General features: G+C 41.4%; 1 protein-coding gene across 1 annotated transcript in view; it reads left to right on the top strand.

Annotated features, from left to right (window-relative positions):
• LOC101854281 overlaps positions 1 to 14,585 on the top strand; it is a gene marked incomplete in the record, with an annotated part of 193,120 nt that overhangs the window by 112,893 nt on the left and 65,642 nt on the right. Inside the window, 7 exon segments of the mRNA XM_035972233.1 lie at positions 395 to 565; positions 2,332 to 2,442; positions 5,346 to 5,411; positions 6,315 to 6,503; positions 7,474 to 7,716; positions 12,635 to 12,695; positions 14,329 to 14,418. Of these exon segments, the coding sequence (XP_035828126.1) occupies positions 395 to 565; positions 2,332 to 2,442; positions 5,346 to 5,411; positions 6,315 to 6,503; positions 7,474 to 7,716; positions 12,635 to 12,695; positions 14,329 to 14,418 (931 nt within the window).

The raw sequence follows: 14,585 nt of genomic DNA, 5'->3' as shown, positions 1-14,585 counted from the left end.
CCCCTTTCAAATAAAAAACAACCAACAAGCCACGTTTACCGCTCCTGCCTTCATATTTTGTATTATCTTCTAAGGCAACACAAGAAAAGGAAACATGATTTCTTCTCTGGCTATCTGGTAAGCTCTCGCAGAAAGAGCTTTTCCTGCAGAATCAGGAAATTTACATTTAAAAATTATTGTTTGTATGTTATTTGCCTGCTTTTTAAAAGTTTAACACAGAGAAAACAAAATAAAAAAATCTTTATGAATAACGAAGGCAAGATTTTCTCTAGAGTCGTAAATCTCTAACTTCAACCAAAAAAAAAAAAACCCTCTCTGGGTTGTAATTGTTTTTAAAAATATAATGTTGTTCCTGAATTTTATCATCAGTTTGTGTTTTTTTGGTTTTTGTCAGATTTCCTATGCCGCCAAATCTGCGGCTCTCAGCGAGCGTGAGAAATACAGGACCTTCTTCCGGTTGGCCTTAGGCGACTCCGCGCTGAATCCTGCACGGCGCATGCTGGTCAAGCACTTCCAGTGGAACAAAGTTGCCGCCCTTTACGAGGATTTAGAGACATTGTCCTTGGTGAGCTGTGTTTCTTTATTTGTTTTTGTTGTTGTTGTTGTTTAGTGTCACGTGTGTGGGTGGTTGAGGGACACTACTGGTGGGTCCTTCTTCTTTTCTTTCCCACTTTTCTATCTGTCTCATTCTTATCCGTGCTCTAAATGATCGTTGTGGTCCTGATGTGCTTCTTTATTCAAGCAAACTAAACTGTTCTTTGTTAATTGTTTAGTATGTAATTGTAATTGACTTTCGTTAGTGTTATCACTTTTGTCTGTTAGGCACAAGTCAATATGTTTTCGAGTCAAAAGGTCTACTCTCGAAGGGACATCAATTTGAGTTGACTTTTCTATGAATTATTGAGAAAATGTCCGGCTTTCAAGAGATTCAAACCGACGTCTGTGATGCAGCAGTTAGGCTCTGCGCTGTTTCACACAGGAGACCTGAGTTCCATTTCCAGCTGAGGAGCTGTGGAAGAACGACTTCAGATGTCATAGTTACCATGGAGCAGCCACCGGGAAACAGCACCTAGTATTCTATCATATTTGTTTATTTCAGCTGGACTTGGTGTAATCAAAGGGAGCGTAAAAAGACCTACTTTTTTTAAAATCCTCAAATGTGGGCTCCTCATAAATCAAACCATTAAATGGTGACTCAGCTTAACTAGAGAAACAGAAAAGTGTTTGTTCTTTTTATCGTTTTAATTGTAAGCAAATTTACTTGGGTTCTCTTCAGTTGGTTTGTTAAAACCCACTGTACGTTTAAGTAAGTGTGTGTTATTGGTGTAGTGCATCTGCTTTTTCCTGGAGCTGTGCTTAAACGCATGAGACCAGCTCCTTAACGTAGCCGTTAAACTGTTGCCATGGATTTTTTTTTAAAACGCGAGTTTGAAAACCACGTTGGGTGCGACGGTGAAGTGCTTAATCAACGCACTGCAGACTTTGGTGTACTGATCAAGTGGACCTATGTCTTTGTTGTATTGAATAGATTGGGTTTAATGCTATCAATCAAAAAGTTAAAAAATCCAAAAACACAAAAAGATCCCCCCCCCCCCAAAAAAAAAGAACAAACAACCCCCCCCCCCCCCCCCGAATTTTATTTCCCTCACAGAAAAAATAATTTTATGAAGTATCTCTTTCTGATTTTCTGCGTAATTCACAAATATCTGGCCCCACATTTGGACACGGGACAAGAAAAAAGTATCCTTGTCTTAGTGCTGGGATGCTGTGTCCCACTCAGTTTGGGTGGTCCCTGACCGACATAGTCGAAGCAGCCCGCCGCCAGCATGACCTACATTTGTCTATGGGAACAGTAATTAGTTAACATTAATCAGGATTTAATAACTTGTGTGATTTATTCTTTGGCATATTATGTTCTCCTCACTCGAGTACGCTCCAGAATTTATCCATCCTGTGCATTGTGCTCATCTGGAGATCCCATTTCCTCTACTGCTGCTGCTGATTGCTTGTTATCTTTACCCTGTATGATTAATTAAATCATGTGAAAGGAGCAGCAACGAAATAAGGGACAGCGTGCCAGATAATTCTCGGAAGTGAAGAGACAGTATTTCCTTTTTTAAAATAAGGGATTCTGCTTTTGAAGAATGGCTTTCTATGGAGCATAAAACTAGGTAGAAGATTGTTCATTTTCTGCCGGAAAAACGATCCAAAAAGTTCAAGGCTGGGGCGTGAGAAGAGAAAACGATGAAAGAAAAATAGAAGGAAAGAAAATCCATAGCCGTTGTGGAAAATATCGACCAGGATTCTGATGAAGATCTTTTGCTTTCTCAGGCTTTTAACGGGATCAACGAGGACTTCTCAGCGCATGGAATTGTCATCAAATCTTCCGCGTCTTTCAAGGATGCTCAACTCGAAGTCCCCGTCAAATTGAAGGAGTTGAGGGTAAAGGTTGTCCCGTTTCTGTGTTCATAATCTTCTGTGTTTAGACTTTTGAGCGTTAATGATGGATCGGGGATTAAAGAGTTAACTGTCTGTTTCCTAGTGCCATGATCTTCAGTGTTTAGACTTTTGGGATGGAACTGGCTCTAGAGAGTCATCAGACTGTAATTTAATTGTTGGAAAGGGGGGGGGGTGTTTTCGATACTTTCATCAACTTTAATAAGTAGTTCATAGGCTTGTAGAAACCTCTAATTCACTTGACACAAAGTCTTTTCCTTCACAATGAAGTGGACTATGCAAACGTAATATTAATTTAGTTTACTAGTAGACACAAATGAGATTTGTTGTTGAAGGCGGAACTCGCTTCTGCTTCATAAAAACACAGAGTGATATAACATATAGCCACACATGAATTAGACAATAACGGCATTCTTCGAATTTAAGGAACGAGGAAATCCGTGGGCTAGACAAGTTTGTCGACCAACAGCGCCTGGAGACTGTCCATAAATAATGTCATTTGTTTCAGATTTAGTTATCTTCTCTGAAATAAAAATATAACATTCGAATTATTTGGAGAAAGTTATTGTACTTTGGAGCCTATGAGTCAGACTTCAGTACATAATTTTTGATATTTCTCCAAATAAACGGTGTCGTCCTATCAAGTCTCGTCTTTGGTGTAAATTGTTGATTGATTTTATCAAGCTTGTAAATGTTGTTGCATCTTAGATCTTTTCTTCAGTCCCCAGATTTCTTTTGATACGAATTTTTCAGAACGCCATGAACAAAAAAGTTAGAGAAAGGTAGTGATAAATTGGAGGACGCCACTAATCATTAACCATATTACGTATAATATCGAAGCACGAGCAGATCATAATTATTTCGGTGCTGATTTAGCCCCTTCTCCTCTTTTGTTCAGTTAATTTTCTTTTCTTTTCTATTAACTCTATAAAAAACAGGACGGAGCGGACACATAATAAGTACGAGCAGCAGACTAACGGCAATGTTTGAGCATCCTCATACACAATACCTTTAATGATAAACACGAGTTTGCTTTTGTCATAATATGCGTTTTGTTGGCTGCGAAAAAAGAAATAGAACTGGAAAATTTGTATAAATGAGGAAATAATATTGTTTGTTTGTTTTTTTACGTTTGTTGGTGTGTTTTTCTTTCAAGGGTTGTCAAATAGCCAGATTGCGGGTCCCGAATGAATTTACAATCCTGCACCTGTGATCCCCTAATAATTATATCAGGGCAGAATATAGAAAACATTAAGTAGAACTCTCATAGTAAAAGTAAATCTGAGCCCTCCATTCTGGACTAACTTTAACGAGTACGCTTATCCAGATGTCTCTACTCTCAGTGGGGCCACGTTTGTTTCAATGTGGCGTCATTCGCAAACGGTTTTCTTTTAAGAATTGCTGAGTCGAAATTAATTTTACCACTGCCAGTTCCTATGCATTGAAAACGTCTGCAGCTAGAAAAAAAACCCAGCCGTTTGAGAATCTAGTTTTTTTTATTTGCATGTTTTGTTTTCCGCATTACTTGTGTACAGACGAATTTGGTGTAGCGGTAAGGTGCATTGTTGTTTCATGCAGGAAGACCGAGTTCGATTCCCGTGTGAGAAGAATTTTATCGTGTATCTCGGTCTTTTTGCTGGGACGTTCTCTTTGCCCGGATTGGCCCAAACAGGCAGTGTCGAAGCCAGCTTTCTGAATTGCCTAAATTGTTTTGATGGGGGTGTAAAAAATCGGCTGTATTTTTAACGATGCTATACTATTATTAGCTGGGGCAGGCAATCGAGCACGATAAAAGAGGAATGAGATCTGTCGTGAAGCCAAGGAAACTGCAAGAATCGAATGATCTTATGGGACAATAACCTATCTTTCTGGAAAATGAGTTCCACAGAATTTTTGTTAACTCTTTAAGGGCAGAGCGGGCACATATTACGGCTGACCAGCTGCACACCAAATGCAATTTTTCTTCACATTTCAAAGCACCACACACAAATCAAAAACATTAATTTGTGTACTTGGCAGTATACATATTGTTTCCTGCTTTTTTAAGTTTTAGGTAAAGAATACAGAATTGAAAAATCTGTATGAAGAAGAAAATTGGTCCTCTTTTTTAAAATGCCCCCAAACAGTGTATCAAATGCCGAATACAAGAATGCGCGTCATAAAAGAGTTAACAAAGGCAGATTAATACCGTGCAGTTTTAGCTTACACTAAGATAGGATATCTGATCAATGCTTTTGTTTTGAAAACAAAAAGATCCGTTGAACTTTGAGCGCCATGCGGCACAGTGGAATGGAGGGATAGAGATTTTTATTAACAGGAGGTCTGTCAAAATGCTTCAAGATTAATCTTGTTCCTTACCGGCGAATGTGGTGTAGTGATTAGGCGTTTTGATGTCCACACAGGAGATCCTAGGTCCATTACAAGTGGGGAGACTTTTAACTAATATGTCAGTCTTTCTGCTGCGATGCTCAATACCTCTCAGCCCGTGTTGACCCTAACAGACAGGATCAAAACCCACCTCCTAAATTATGAATTGTGTCGATGATAGTGTAAAAAAGATCATCCACAGTTAAAACAAAAAGTTGCAGTCTTACTGGGCGATAAGATAAGATAAGATAAGATAAGATAAGCAGATATGATAAGGTAAGATGATATGAATCGTAACTGTCACGATTTGGCAGATTGGAATGGTGTTTAATCATGCGCACACACACACACACACACACACACACACACACACACACACACACACACACACACACACACACACACACACACACACACACACTTCCTTTCTCCCACTGACATCTACCCACATATGACAGCAATCCAATGATATTCTAATAGTCTATTATTTGTTTCAATTTTTATATTTCTTTCTCTTTCAGGACTTGGACGTTCGAATTATTCTGGCAGGTTTTATGGAGCCTGCAGCGAGGCAAGTGTTCTGTGAGGTTTGTGAAACGCATACACACATGATAATGATGATAATAATAATACTAATATGAATAATAATTATTATTATTATAATTATTATTATAATAATAATAGTAATAATAATAATAATAATAATAATGATGATAATAATAACAATAACAATGATGATGATGATGGTGATGATGATGATGATGATGATGATGATGATAAATTTCGCTTAAAAGAGCGTATTTTCATCAAGATAATGTTTACTGCGTGTCACGTTACAAAGAAGACGAGCTCCAACAGTTCCAAAAGTGATCCTTTCTCTCCATCTCTCTCTCTCTCTTTCTCTCTCTCTCGTCCTCTCTCTCTCTCTCTCTCTCTCTCTCTCTCTCTCTCTCTCTCTCTCTCTCTATTTCTCTCTCTCTTTTTTCTCTCTTTCTCTCTCGCTTTCTGTCTTTCTTTCTCTGCGTGTGTTTGTGTATATTATTGTGTGTGTGTGTGTGTGTGTGTGTGTGTGTGTGTGTGTGTGTGTGTGTGTGTGTGTGTGTGCGATTGTGTGTTTGTGGGTGTCAATCTCTCTCTGTTTCTGTCTCTCCCTCACTCCCCCCTCTCTCTCTCTCTTTCTCTTTCTTTCTTTCTCTCTCTCTCTCTCTCTCTCTCTCTCTCTCTCTCTCTCTGTATTTTTACGTGTCAATCTCTGACTTTTTCTGGCTCTGCCTCTCTGTCTGTCTACCTCTCTCTTGCCCCCCCCTCTCTTTCTCTCTCTCTCTCTCTATCTCTCTCTCTCTCTAATCCCCCCTCCCACTTCCTCTCTTAACCCCCCCCCCACCCCCAATCCTCTCTCTTTCAACTCAACTATGTATTTTGTGTCAACCAAACCTCTCACCAATAATTCTGTTCCCCACATTCGGCCCCTATCCTGCCGCACCCCCCAGGCCTACAAGCAAGGTATGTACGGCGCTCGCTACGTGTGGATCCTGGTGGGTGGCTTCAAACATCAGTGGTGGCGAGAGACTCTGGACACAGACTGTACGCCAGCCCAGCTGGCCACTGCGGTGGAGGGCGCCTTCTCTGTCTTCAGTCTGGACGGTCTTCTCGATGGCGGGAAATCCGTGGCTAATCTGGTATGTCTGATAATATTTTGTTCTTGTAAGTGTTTTACTGCGCTCGCAACAGCTTAATTTCATCAGAGCGTGTGGGACACATTGAAAAGCATGTTCAGTTTGGTGGGAGTTTAATTTTGAATTTTGCATGTGTGGCGGCCGAAGCCTACTTTTATCGATTTTAGACTACCAAGAGATCTTTAACTTGCACACCGGACATCGGAGAATGTACACCCTTATCCGAGAAGTCTAGGAGTTACATCTTACCTACACTAAGTTCAGGGGCGTGGCTGAAAAATAGCAATAAGAAGGAGCTCAAGAGTAGCAGTAGAAAGGCTACAGAATGAGTATGGAGCCTAGAGGAGTTGGCAAAAGGGGGCGGGGGCAGAACGTGGAGACGAAAGAAGACGACAGAATATGATTAGAGACATGTCTGGTAAAGATGGACCAGTCATTTAAATTTGTATCATTGCTGTTCCCCCATATTGTCTTTGTTCACACCTTTTCTCTTTTTCTCTATCTCCCCCATCTCGCTCTCTCCTGCTTTCTCTCTCTCTCTCTCTCTCTCTCTCTCTCTCTCTCTCTCTCTCTCTCTCTCTCTCTCTCTCTCTCTCTCTCTCTCTCTCTCTCTCTCTCTCTCTCTCTCTCTCTCTGTCTCTCTTGCACACACACACACACACACACACACACACACACACACACACACACACACACACACACATACACACACACACACTGTCGCTCCATGTTTCTCCTTCTCTCCCTCTCTCCTTCCCTCTCCCCGTCCCCTCCCACCTCTCTCTCTCACTCTCTCTCTCTCTCTCTCTCTACCCCCCCCTGTCTTTCTCTCTGCATCTGTCTCTCTCACACCTCTCCCCCTCCCACCCCCGCGCTCTCTCTCTCTCCCTATCTTTCTCTCGCTAAGATGGCAACGTTCTTGTCACAATAGATCAGAGGTCATAAACTCTTTATCGCACTGTTGACTTCACAGACATCTACAGAATTTCTAGAAGCCTACTTCAAAAGCAATGGGAGTCGACCTCTGAGCATGTATGCCGCTAGCACCTACGACACGGTTTGGACCATAGCGCTCACGATTCAGGAAACTTTACGGCGGTGGGGGGCCAACGGAACAGCGGCGCCGCCATTCCATCAGTTGAGCTACGAAAACATGGGCTCGGTGAAGGAAACTTTCATCAGCACGATGGAGAATCTGGAGTTCCCAGGGGTTTCGGTGAGTGATTGAGCAGCGAAAGGGCAGTTGGCGGGTGGTGTAGAAAAGAGGTTGGGGTGGGAAGAGGAGGGAACAGGAAGGGGGAGTGGAAGAGAGGAGTATCGGGTAGGAGAGAGGAGGGAATGGGGGAGGGGGGGGGGCTGAGAATAGAATGGGGATACGTGGAAAATCGGGAGGAGAAGAGGGGACAGTGAATAAGGCGAAAGGAAGTCGAAGAAGGCTTGATACAACAAAATAAATTGTAAAGAATGGGATTTATTTTTAAACAAAGAGGGGGGGGGGGGGAAGCATGTGAACGAAAATGATATGTCTCTAACAGACGTTGAGATATATACACATGCCTTTCATATTCTGTCCTTTTCTGTTTTATTTTCTGTTTTATTTCTTTGCCTCTTTTTATTTCTTTCTCTTTTTCTGTCTTTCTTTTCTCTTATTCCTTCATCCTCTATCTGTTTCTTCTCTCTCTCTCTCTCCTCCTCCCCCTCCCCCCCCTCTCTCTCTCACTCTCTTTCTCTCTCTCTTTCACTCACTCTCTTTCTCTGTATTTGTGCGTACATGTATGTGCTATTTTATTTATCCTCCCACTATCTCAAACACACACAAAGAATATAGAAATATTGAATGTGTATTATTACCATTCTGTGAGCCTTTGACCAACGTTTTTCAGGGGAAAGTCCTCACCGAAATGTGTTTTCAAGTTTTAAATGGAAATAAAGAATGTTGAGTCCCACCCTAAAAGAAAAAAAAAACAACCCAAAGAAAATTGCCATACTGGCAAAGCAAATAATATTTTGCTTCTCCCATTTCCTTATTTTGACAAACGATTGATTTCACCACGATGCAACACTTTTTTAATGATACTGTTGTTACAGTAAGACGCCCTACTAGACAAATCACAGATCGGTTCAAAGATAATATAAACCTTGATGTCCCTGTCAGAACATAGGGTTCAGAGAGAAGACCTCCGCTCCTCGAAAAAAAAGAAGAAAAATTCACGACAATGCACACGAGGGTCCTCCCAGAATATTGGTGTTTGGCAGCAGCTCTGGTTCGGTTTGTCCCTTATTTCCAATCAAGCTTCAGCAGTCCGTATCTCTCCCACTTCTTTTCTTTGTAGGTTACTCTCTCGTAACACCCCCGATGCTTATAAGTCCTATTTTTATTATCTTATTATAATCTGGCTTATTTCTTCGGTGCTCATATGTCCTATTTTTGTTGCGAGTACAGCAAGGTCCTTTCTAAAATTAGAAAAAACAAACAAGAAAAAATCAAATGTGAAACAGCTCCCAGACTTAGCATCGAACTTTCACGTACCAGATCAATTGATAGAGCTTCGTGCCGGGCAGTCTAATTACTAGGTGACCGGAGCTACTGAGAACAGACGGGAATGTGAAAAACAATGCGTAGAAACAGGTTCGAGGAAAATAATAAAGGGAAGATTAAGACTAAAGAAAGAATTCTTTTTTAAAATTTATAGTCAGAGAAAAATGTAGAAAACAGGGGGGGGGGGATGGATACAAACCAATGAAGAACGCAACCCCCCCCCCCCCCCCCCCGTGTATTTGTTTGTTTGTGTGTGTGTGTGTGTGTGTGTGTGTGTGTGTGTGTGTGTGTGTGTGAGAGAGAGAGAGAGAGAGAGAGAGAGTGAGAGACAGACAGAGAGAGAGAGAGAGACAGACAGACAGACAGACAGAGACTGAGACAGGGACAGAGACAGAGACAAAGAGAAAGAGAGAGAGAAACAGAGAGATCGAGAGAGAGAGAGTGAGAGAGATAATGGGAGGGAGACAGAACAGATAGATAGGCAGACAGGCAAACAGACAGAGAAACAGAGAAAGAGGGGTGAAACAAAGAAAGAAAGGGCAGAGGAATAACGAGAGAAGACGGAAAGGGAATACAAAAAACCAGCTTGAGCAAAGACGTTCGGCCTTGAAATCGACCTTGGTATTCACCGGCTTCCTTTTCCTCTCCAAGTGCCCAGCCGAGCCCAATCCCTGCGTAATCCATCCCATTGACCGATAAACCACAAGGTTAAAAGGGAATCACACGTCTAAAACTTTGGTAACTTTGAATTTATTTAGGCCAATGGTTCACGAGGGAATGGGTCATGTTCCCCGAGTTACTATGGAATACAAATGTGGTTGTTACATCCTGGGCCGGACTCTGCAGTCAATAATGCCAGCCACTATACAGAATAGATTGGTCGGAGGACCGAGGAACAGTGACTGTGCAAAGCAAACCTCGTTTTTATGATGTTCATGGTCTCGATGCTAAATATTTTCGTCGTGTGCTTTTTTCTTTTTTGTTGTTGTTGTTGGTGGTTGTTGTAAGGGGGGGGGGGTTCATCATCTTCACCAATTACAGATTAAATTAAGAGCATGAAGGAAAATAGAGTCAAAAGGCTTGGTCGGCGATGTTAGCATTTTAAAACAAATTCTTCGTTCAATTTCTTCTTGTGCCAGCTCTTTATGGCTGTTGGAAGTAAACAGGTTCTGTCTAACTTGCTTCTTTGCCTGGATACATGAAAGAGGTCTCCCGATTTTTCTTTTTGTATTTTTTTGTGGGTCGGCCCTCAATTTTTGCTCGGTCTATTTATGTTACTGGTGCTCGAAGGTGGGGGCATATATATCATTATATTTTTGTGTGTTTAAATCGTATGCCTGGAGTTAGCAAAATATTGAAAATAATAGGATTTAGGAAAAAAATTCAACTTCATGTTTCTCAGACAGATCTCTAGTTAATGGAAATCGAAACGAAATGCAGACCCACTTGTCCAGCTGAATTCGATTACATCAGACGATGACGTCAATGTCACTCCTCCTCGGTGCAGCCTTAACCAGATTGGTAGAGACTTCGATTGCCCGGATTTTAAATGTTAAACAGAAACCTTTTTCTTTTTTTTTCGCTCCAAAACTTTCCCGCACATTGACCGAACAGGTCAGCAGTAACAAATGACGCCATAAGTTATTCTAAGTCAGCTGACGTTGGTTTGGGTTTGGGTTTTTTGTTTAGTTGTATTTTAAAATTTTATTTTGGTTCTCCGTAGTCTGTGCTGTAGCAGTTTGGTGCTTGGCATCGCACTCAGGACACCTGAGTTCGATTCCCTGGTGGAGATTTTTTTTTATCCAGTATCTCTGTCTTTCAGGTGGGATGTTGCATCCCTCCCAGCCTGGGTTGGTCTTGACCAGCAGGGTCGAGGCACGCCTTCTTCATGATCCACAGAGGGGTCTGTGGTGTAAACGTCAGGTGCATCGCCATAGCACGAAGAGGACATGAGTTCCATTCCTAAATGGGGAGATTTTTTTTTCGAGTATCTCGATCTTTCTGCTCGGACGTTGTATTCCTCTCAGCTTGGTTTGGCCCTGCCGGCTGGGTCGAAACCCGCCTCCCTAAATGACCTAAACTGTGTCGATAGGTGCAAAGAAGACACACACATTTAAATAAAGCTTCTTTGTCATTATTGTGAGCCGAGGACTATGAGATTCATTGGTGTAATAAATGAAACGTTCTGGTGCTGGGATTCCTTCTATTGCCCAGAGTCTGTAGACCTCCTTCGATGCTTTGGTCCGAGAAACAGAGACTGTGAAATAGATCTTGTATACATCAGTTCCCGACATCTCGTCCCGTACCAACTTACACAGTAACCTTCGCCCAAATAGGCACTATAGTGTGGCAAATCGCAACCCCAGAATTACAACGTTTTATCTCCTCAATATCTATTTTTGAGAAATATGACGTCAAAATGTTTGAGTTTCACATCATGTCAAGCTTTTTCGAATGAAAGTCTTTGAATATCTTGGTAACGACTCTGAATAATCATACGATTTTGATTACACAGATAGAACATTTGGTTTCTGTCCTCAAGGTCTTAGTAACTCAAAACTGCCAAAAATGTCAGAACTTTATAATTCTGAGCTAGCGAAATATCAATGGTGCTTGTGAGATAGTGCAGCTCGGATGGTTAGAGATAAGACTTACTGGCACGTTCTCCTTTCTTTTGTTTCTTCCCTCTGGTGTTTCTGTCTGCCTGTATCCCCTTTTACTTGCACGGAATAACCTTGGGTGGTTGGCAGGTGCTCTAGTTTAGTTTGCTCCTTCATCTCTATTGAACTCGCCCTTATCACACCTTCTTTTTTTCCTTGTATTCATCCTCTAGTTGTAACGCTTCTAACCTTCGGTACTCATATTTATGACCTATTTAATTTGTGTTTCAAGTGACGTCGTTAGTCTCGTGGGGTTGTGAGCACGAGGGTTGGAGCCTCAGGCCTACGAAAAGGCACTTAGCGAGAATTTCCCTCACTTCACCCTGATAAGAATGGGTACCTGGCCATAGACAGCGACAATTCTTGTCAGTATATTAGTGTTTTAGCGCCTATAAAATTACAGCTTCCACTGTCTGCTTCCTAGGAAGTTGACATTGCCTCAGAATGCTATCAGGTCTGCTGCGGTAATAATGTGACTGTGCTTAACGCTTCCTGTTGAGCAGGAATGTGCGCAAAACAATTGCTACTTATTATTATCAAGTGCTGTGAAACCCTTGCAACAACACCAGAAAAAAATAAAAGCTCAAATAAGAACTTCGGTGCGGCAACAATGTAAGCTGTTTGTGAGACAGTGTTGTGCGGATGGTTGGATGCTTGGTCCTACTTCCTTTCTTTCCCTCTGGTGTTTCTGTCTGTTTTTCTCAAATATAGAAAAACCAAACATAATATACATAATGTGTCATTTGCGCATGCATCCGTCTGTCTGCGACATTTCATTTATTCCCATCCACTCTGTGAAAAGTACGCGTCCTGTGGAGTGTGTCAGTATCACTTACACTGCACTAAAATGAACAGACAATGGTTACTTGTGACCTTTTCACTCCCTAAAGTTAGAAAAATTTCCTATTGCAATTTTTCTTCTCTCTCCTCACCAGGGCCCGGTGTCTTTCAAAGGATCTGACAGAGAGGGCATCGCTGTTGTTTACCAAGTACAAGGTAATCGTTGTGCCTGTGTGCGTCTATACCGTGGGAAGTTCACAGGGAAAAATAACGTAATTCAAGCGTAGTAGACTTTTGTAGTTGGAGATTTTGATCAATCTTTTCCAACACGCTTTTAAACCAGTTGCAGCAAAGCGAAATCTGAACGAGATGCAGTGGTAGGCCCTATCAGTTTCTTTTCTGCCCTTCACTGTACTTGTCTGACCAATTGTGTGTCAGTCAGATTGACTGTCTGTCCCTTTAACTATCTTTTTGCATGTTTGCCAGTTTGTTGGTCGGTAACTTTCACACTCTCTCTACCATCCCCCCTCTGTCTGTCTGTCTGTCTGTCTGTCTTTCTGTCTGTCTGTCTGTCTGTCTGTCTGTCTGTCTGTCTGTCTGTCTGTCTGTCTGTCTGTCTGTCTGTATGTATCTCTCTCTCTCTCTCTCTCTCTCTCTCTCTCTCTCTCTCTCTCTCGGTCACTCCCTCTGCTTGGATAATGTTATTCTTCTGCCATTTGAATTTGTGCTTGATCAGAGAGCTGGTATGTTGAAATACAATTCTCCCCCCCCCCCCCCCCTCTCACCTATTTTGTCCTCAAATAAGAAAGTTCCTTAGTGACCTTTAGGATAACTGCACCCGCAAATTGAGGAGTTCCTGCCCAACTGAAAATGCCATATCCGTTCGTGTCTGGGTCTGAACTTGCAAATAGCAGCTTGTTTGTTTGTTTGTTGGTTTGCTGTTTTTTTGGTTTGTTTGTTTGTTTGTTTGTTTGCTTATTCGTCTATTTGTTTGTTTGTTTCTTTGTTTGTTTGTTGGCTTATTCATCTATTTGTTTGTTTGTTGTTTGGGTAAAGAGAAGCAGGTGAACACAAAGCTGTAATTTGGTGTTGGGTAAAAAGCAAGGAAGACAGACAGAAACAATAGAGGCGAAATCAAGAGAAGGACCCACCAGTAACGACCTTCAGCCACCCGCTAGCAAGTAGTTTCCACAATGTATTAGTTGTAAGGCCTGCCATAAACAGAAATGCTGATGGAAAACATCTGGACCCAAGTTCTTACTGCGCTCATATCTCTGTACTAAGGTAAAAGGTTAACACTTGGGTGGTTTTGGGTTAGAGAGGTTTAAGGTTGGTCGTAAATATTTATAGCAACAAAAATCCCACTATAGCAAGTGAGCATACTAAACGTGGCTTTTTCCCCCTTTTTCCTTTCGTTTTCTTAATGACTTTTCTAAAGAATCCATACCGGCTTATTCTGTGGTGCAGCGGCTTGGCCCTTCAATTCCCGAGTTGAGATAATTCTTTTCGAGAACTCAGTCTTTCAAGTCAGTCTGATGATATTATCAGACCCTGAATTCTTAAGTTGTCGTCAGCAAGCTGATTGTTTGCTTTAAACCCAAAAGCATTTTTTTCAGTAAAGAGGCAAAAGCTCTTTCATCTTTTTAAAACCAATTGTACCTATATTATAATATATCTTTGATTGCTTTATTTTCAATTTGTTGAATTTTGAACTTCCACAAAATATTTCTTAATTGCATGTAACTGCTATCATAAATTAAGAATCTGCAGGTAGAAAATAGAAAATGTTGGACTTGGTACATCTGAACATCAGTCAACAACGTATGCTTTTCATGCCTAACTTTCACAGGAGGGAATTTCACACCAGTTGCTATGCACCAGCCCACGAGAGCGTTCCTGGACTTCGACTGTGATTCTTGCCACAACATTTTTTGGCAAGGTAAGGAGTAGAATGTTTGGGTTTAAAACAAAATTTTAACATACTATGCGCTCTATTTGAGGATTTTGAGATGAGGTTTCAGTTTGAATGGGCTATTGAATAAAGTAAAGAGAGGAGAAAGAGGGGAACGAGAAAGTGGGGACGAGAGGGGGAAAGAGAGAGAGGGA

This window comes from Aplysia californica, unplaced genomic scaffold (assembly GCF_000002075.1).
Source record: "Aplysia californica isolate F4 #8 unplaced genomic scaffold, AplCal3.0 scaffold00620, whole genome shotgun sequence".
Taxonomy (NCBI): Eukaryota; Metazoa; Mollusca; class Gastropoda; order Aplysiida; family Aplysiidae; genus Aplysia; species Aplysia californica.
Note: the sequence above shows the minus strand (reverse complement) of the source record. Positions and strands in the feature narration are given on the sequence as shown.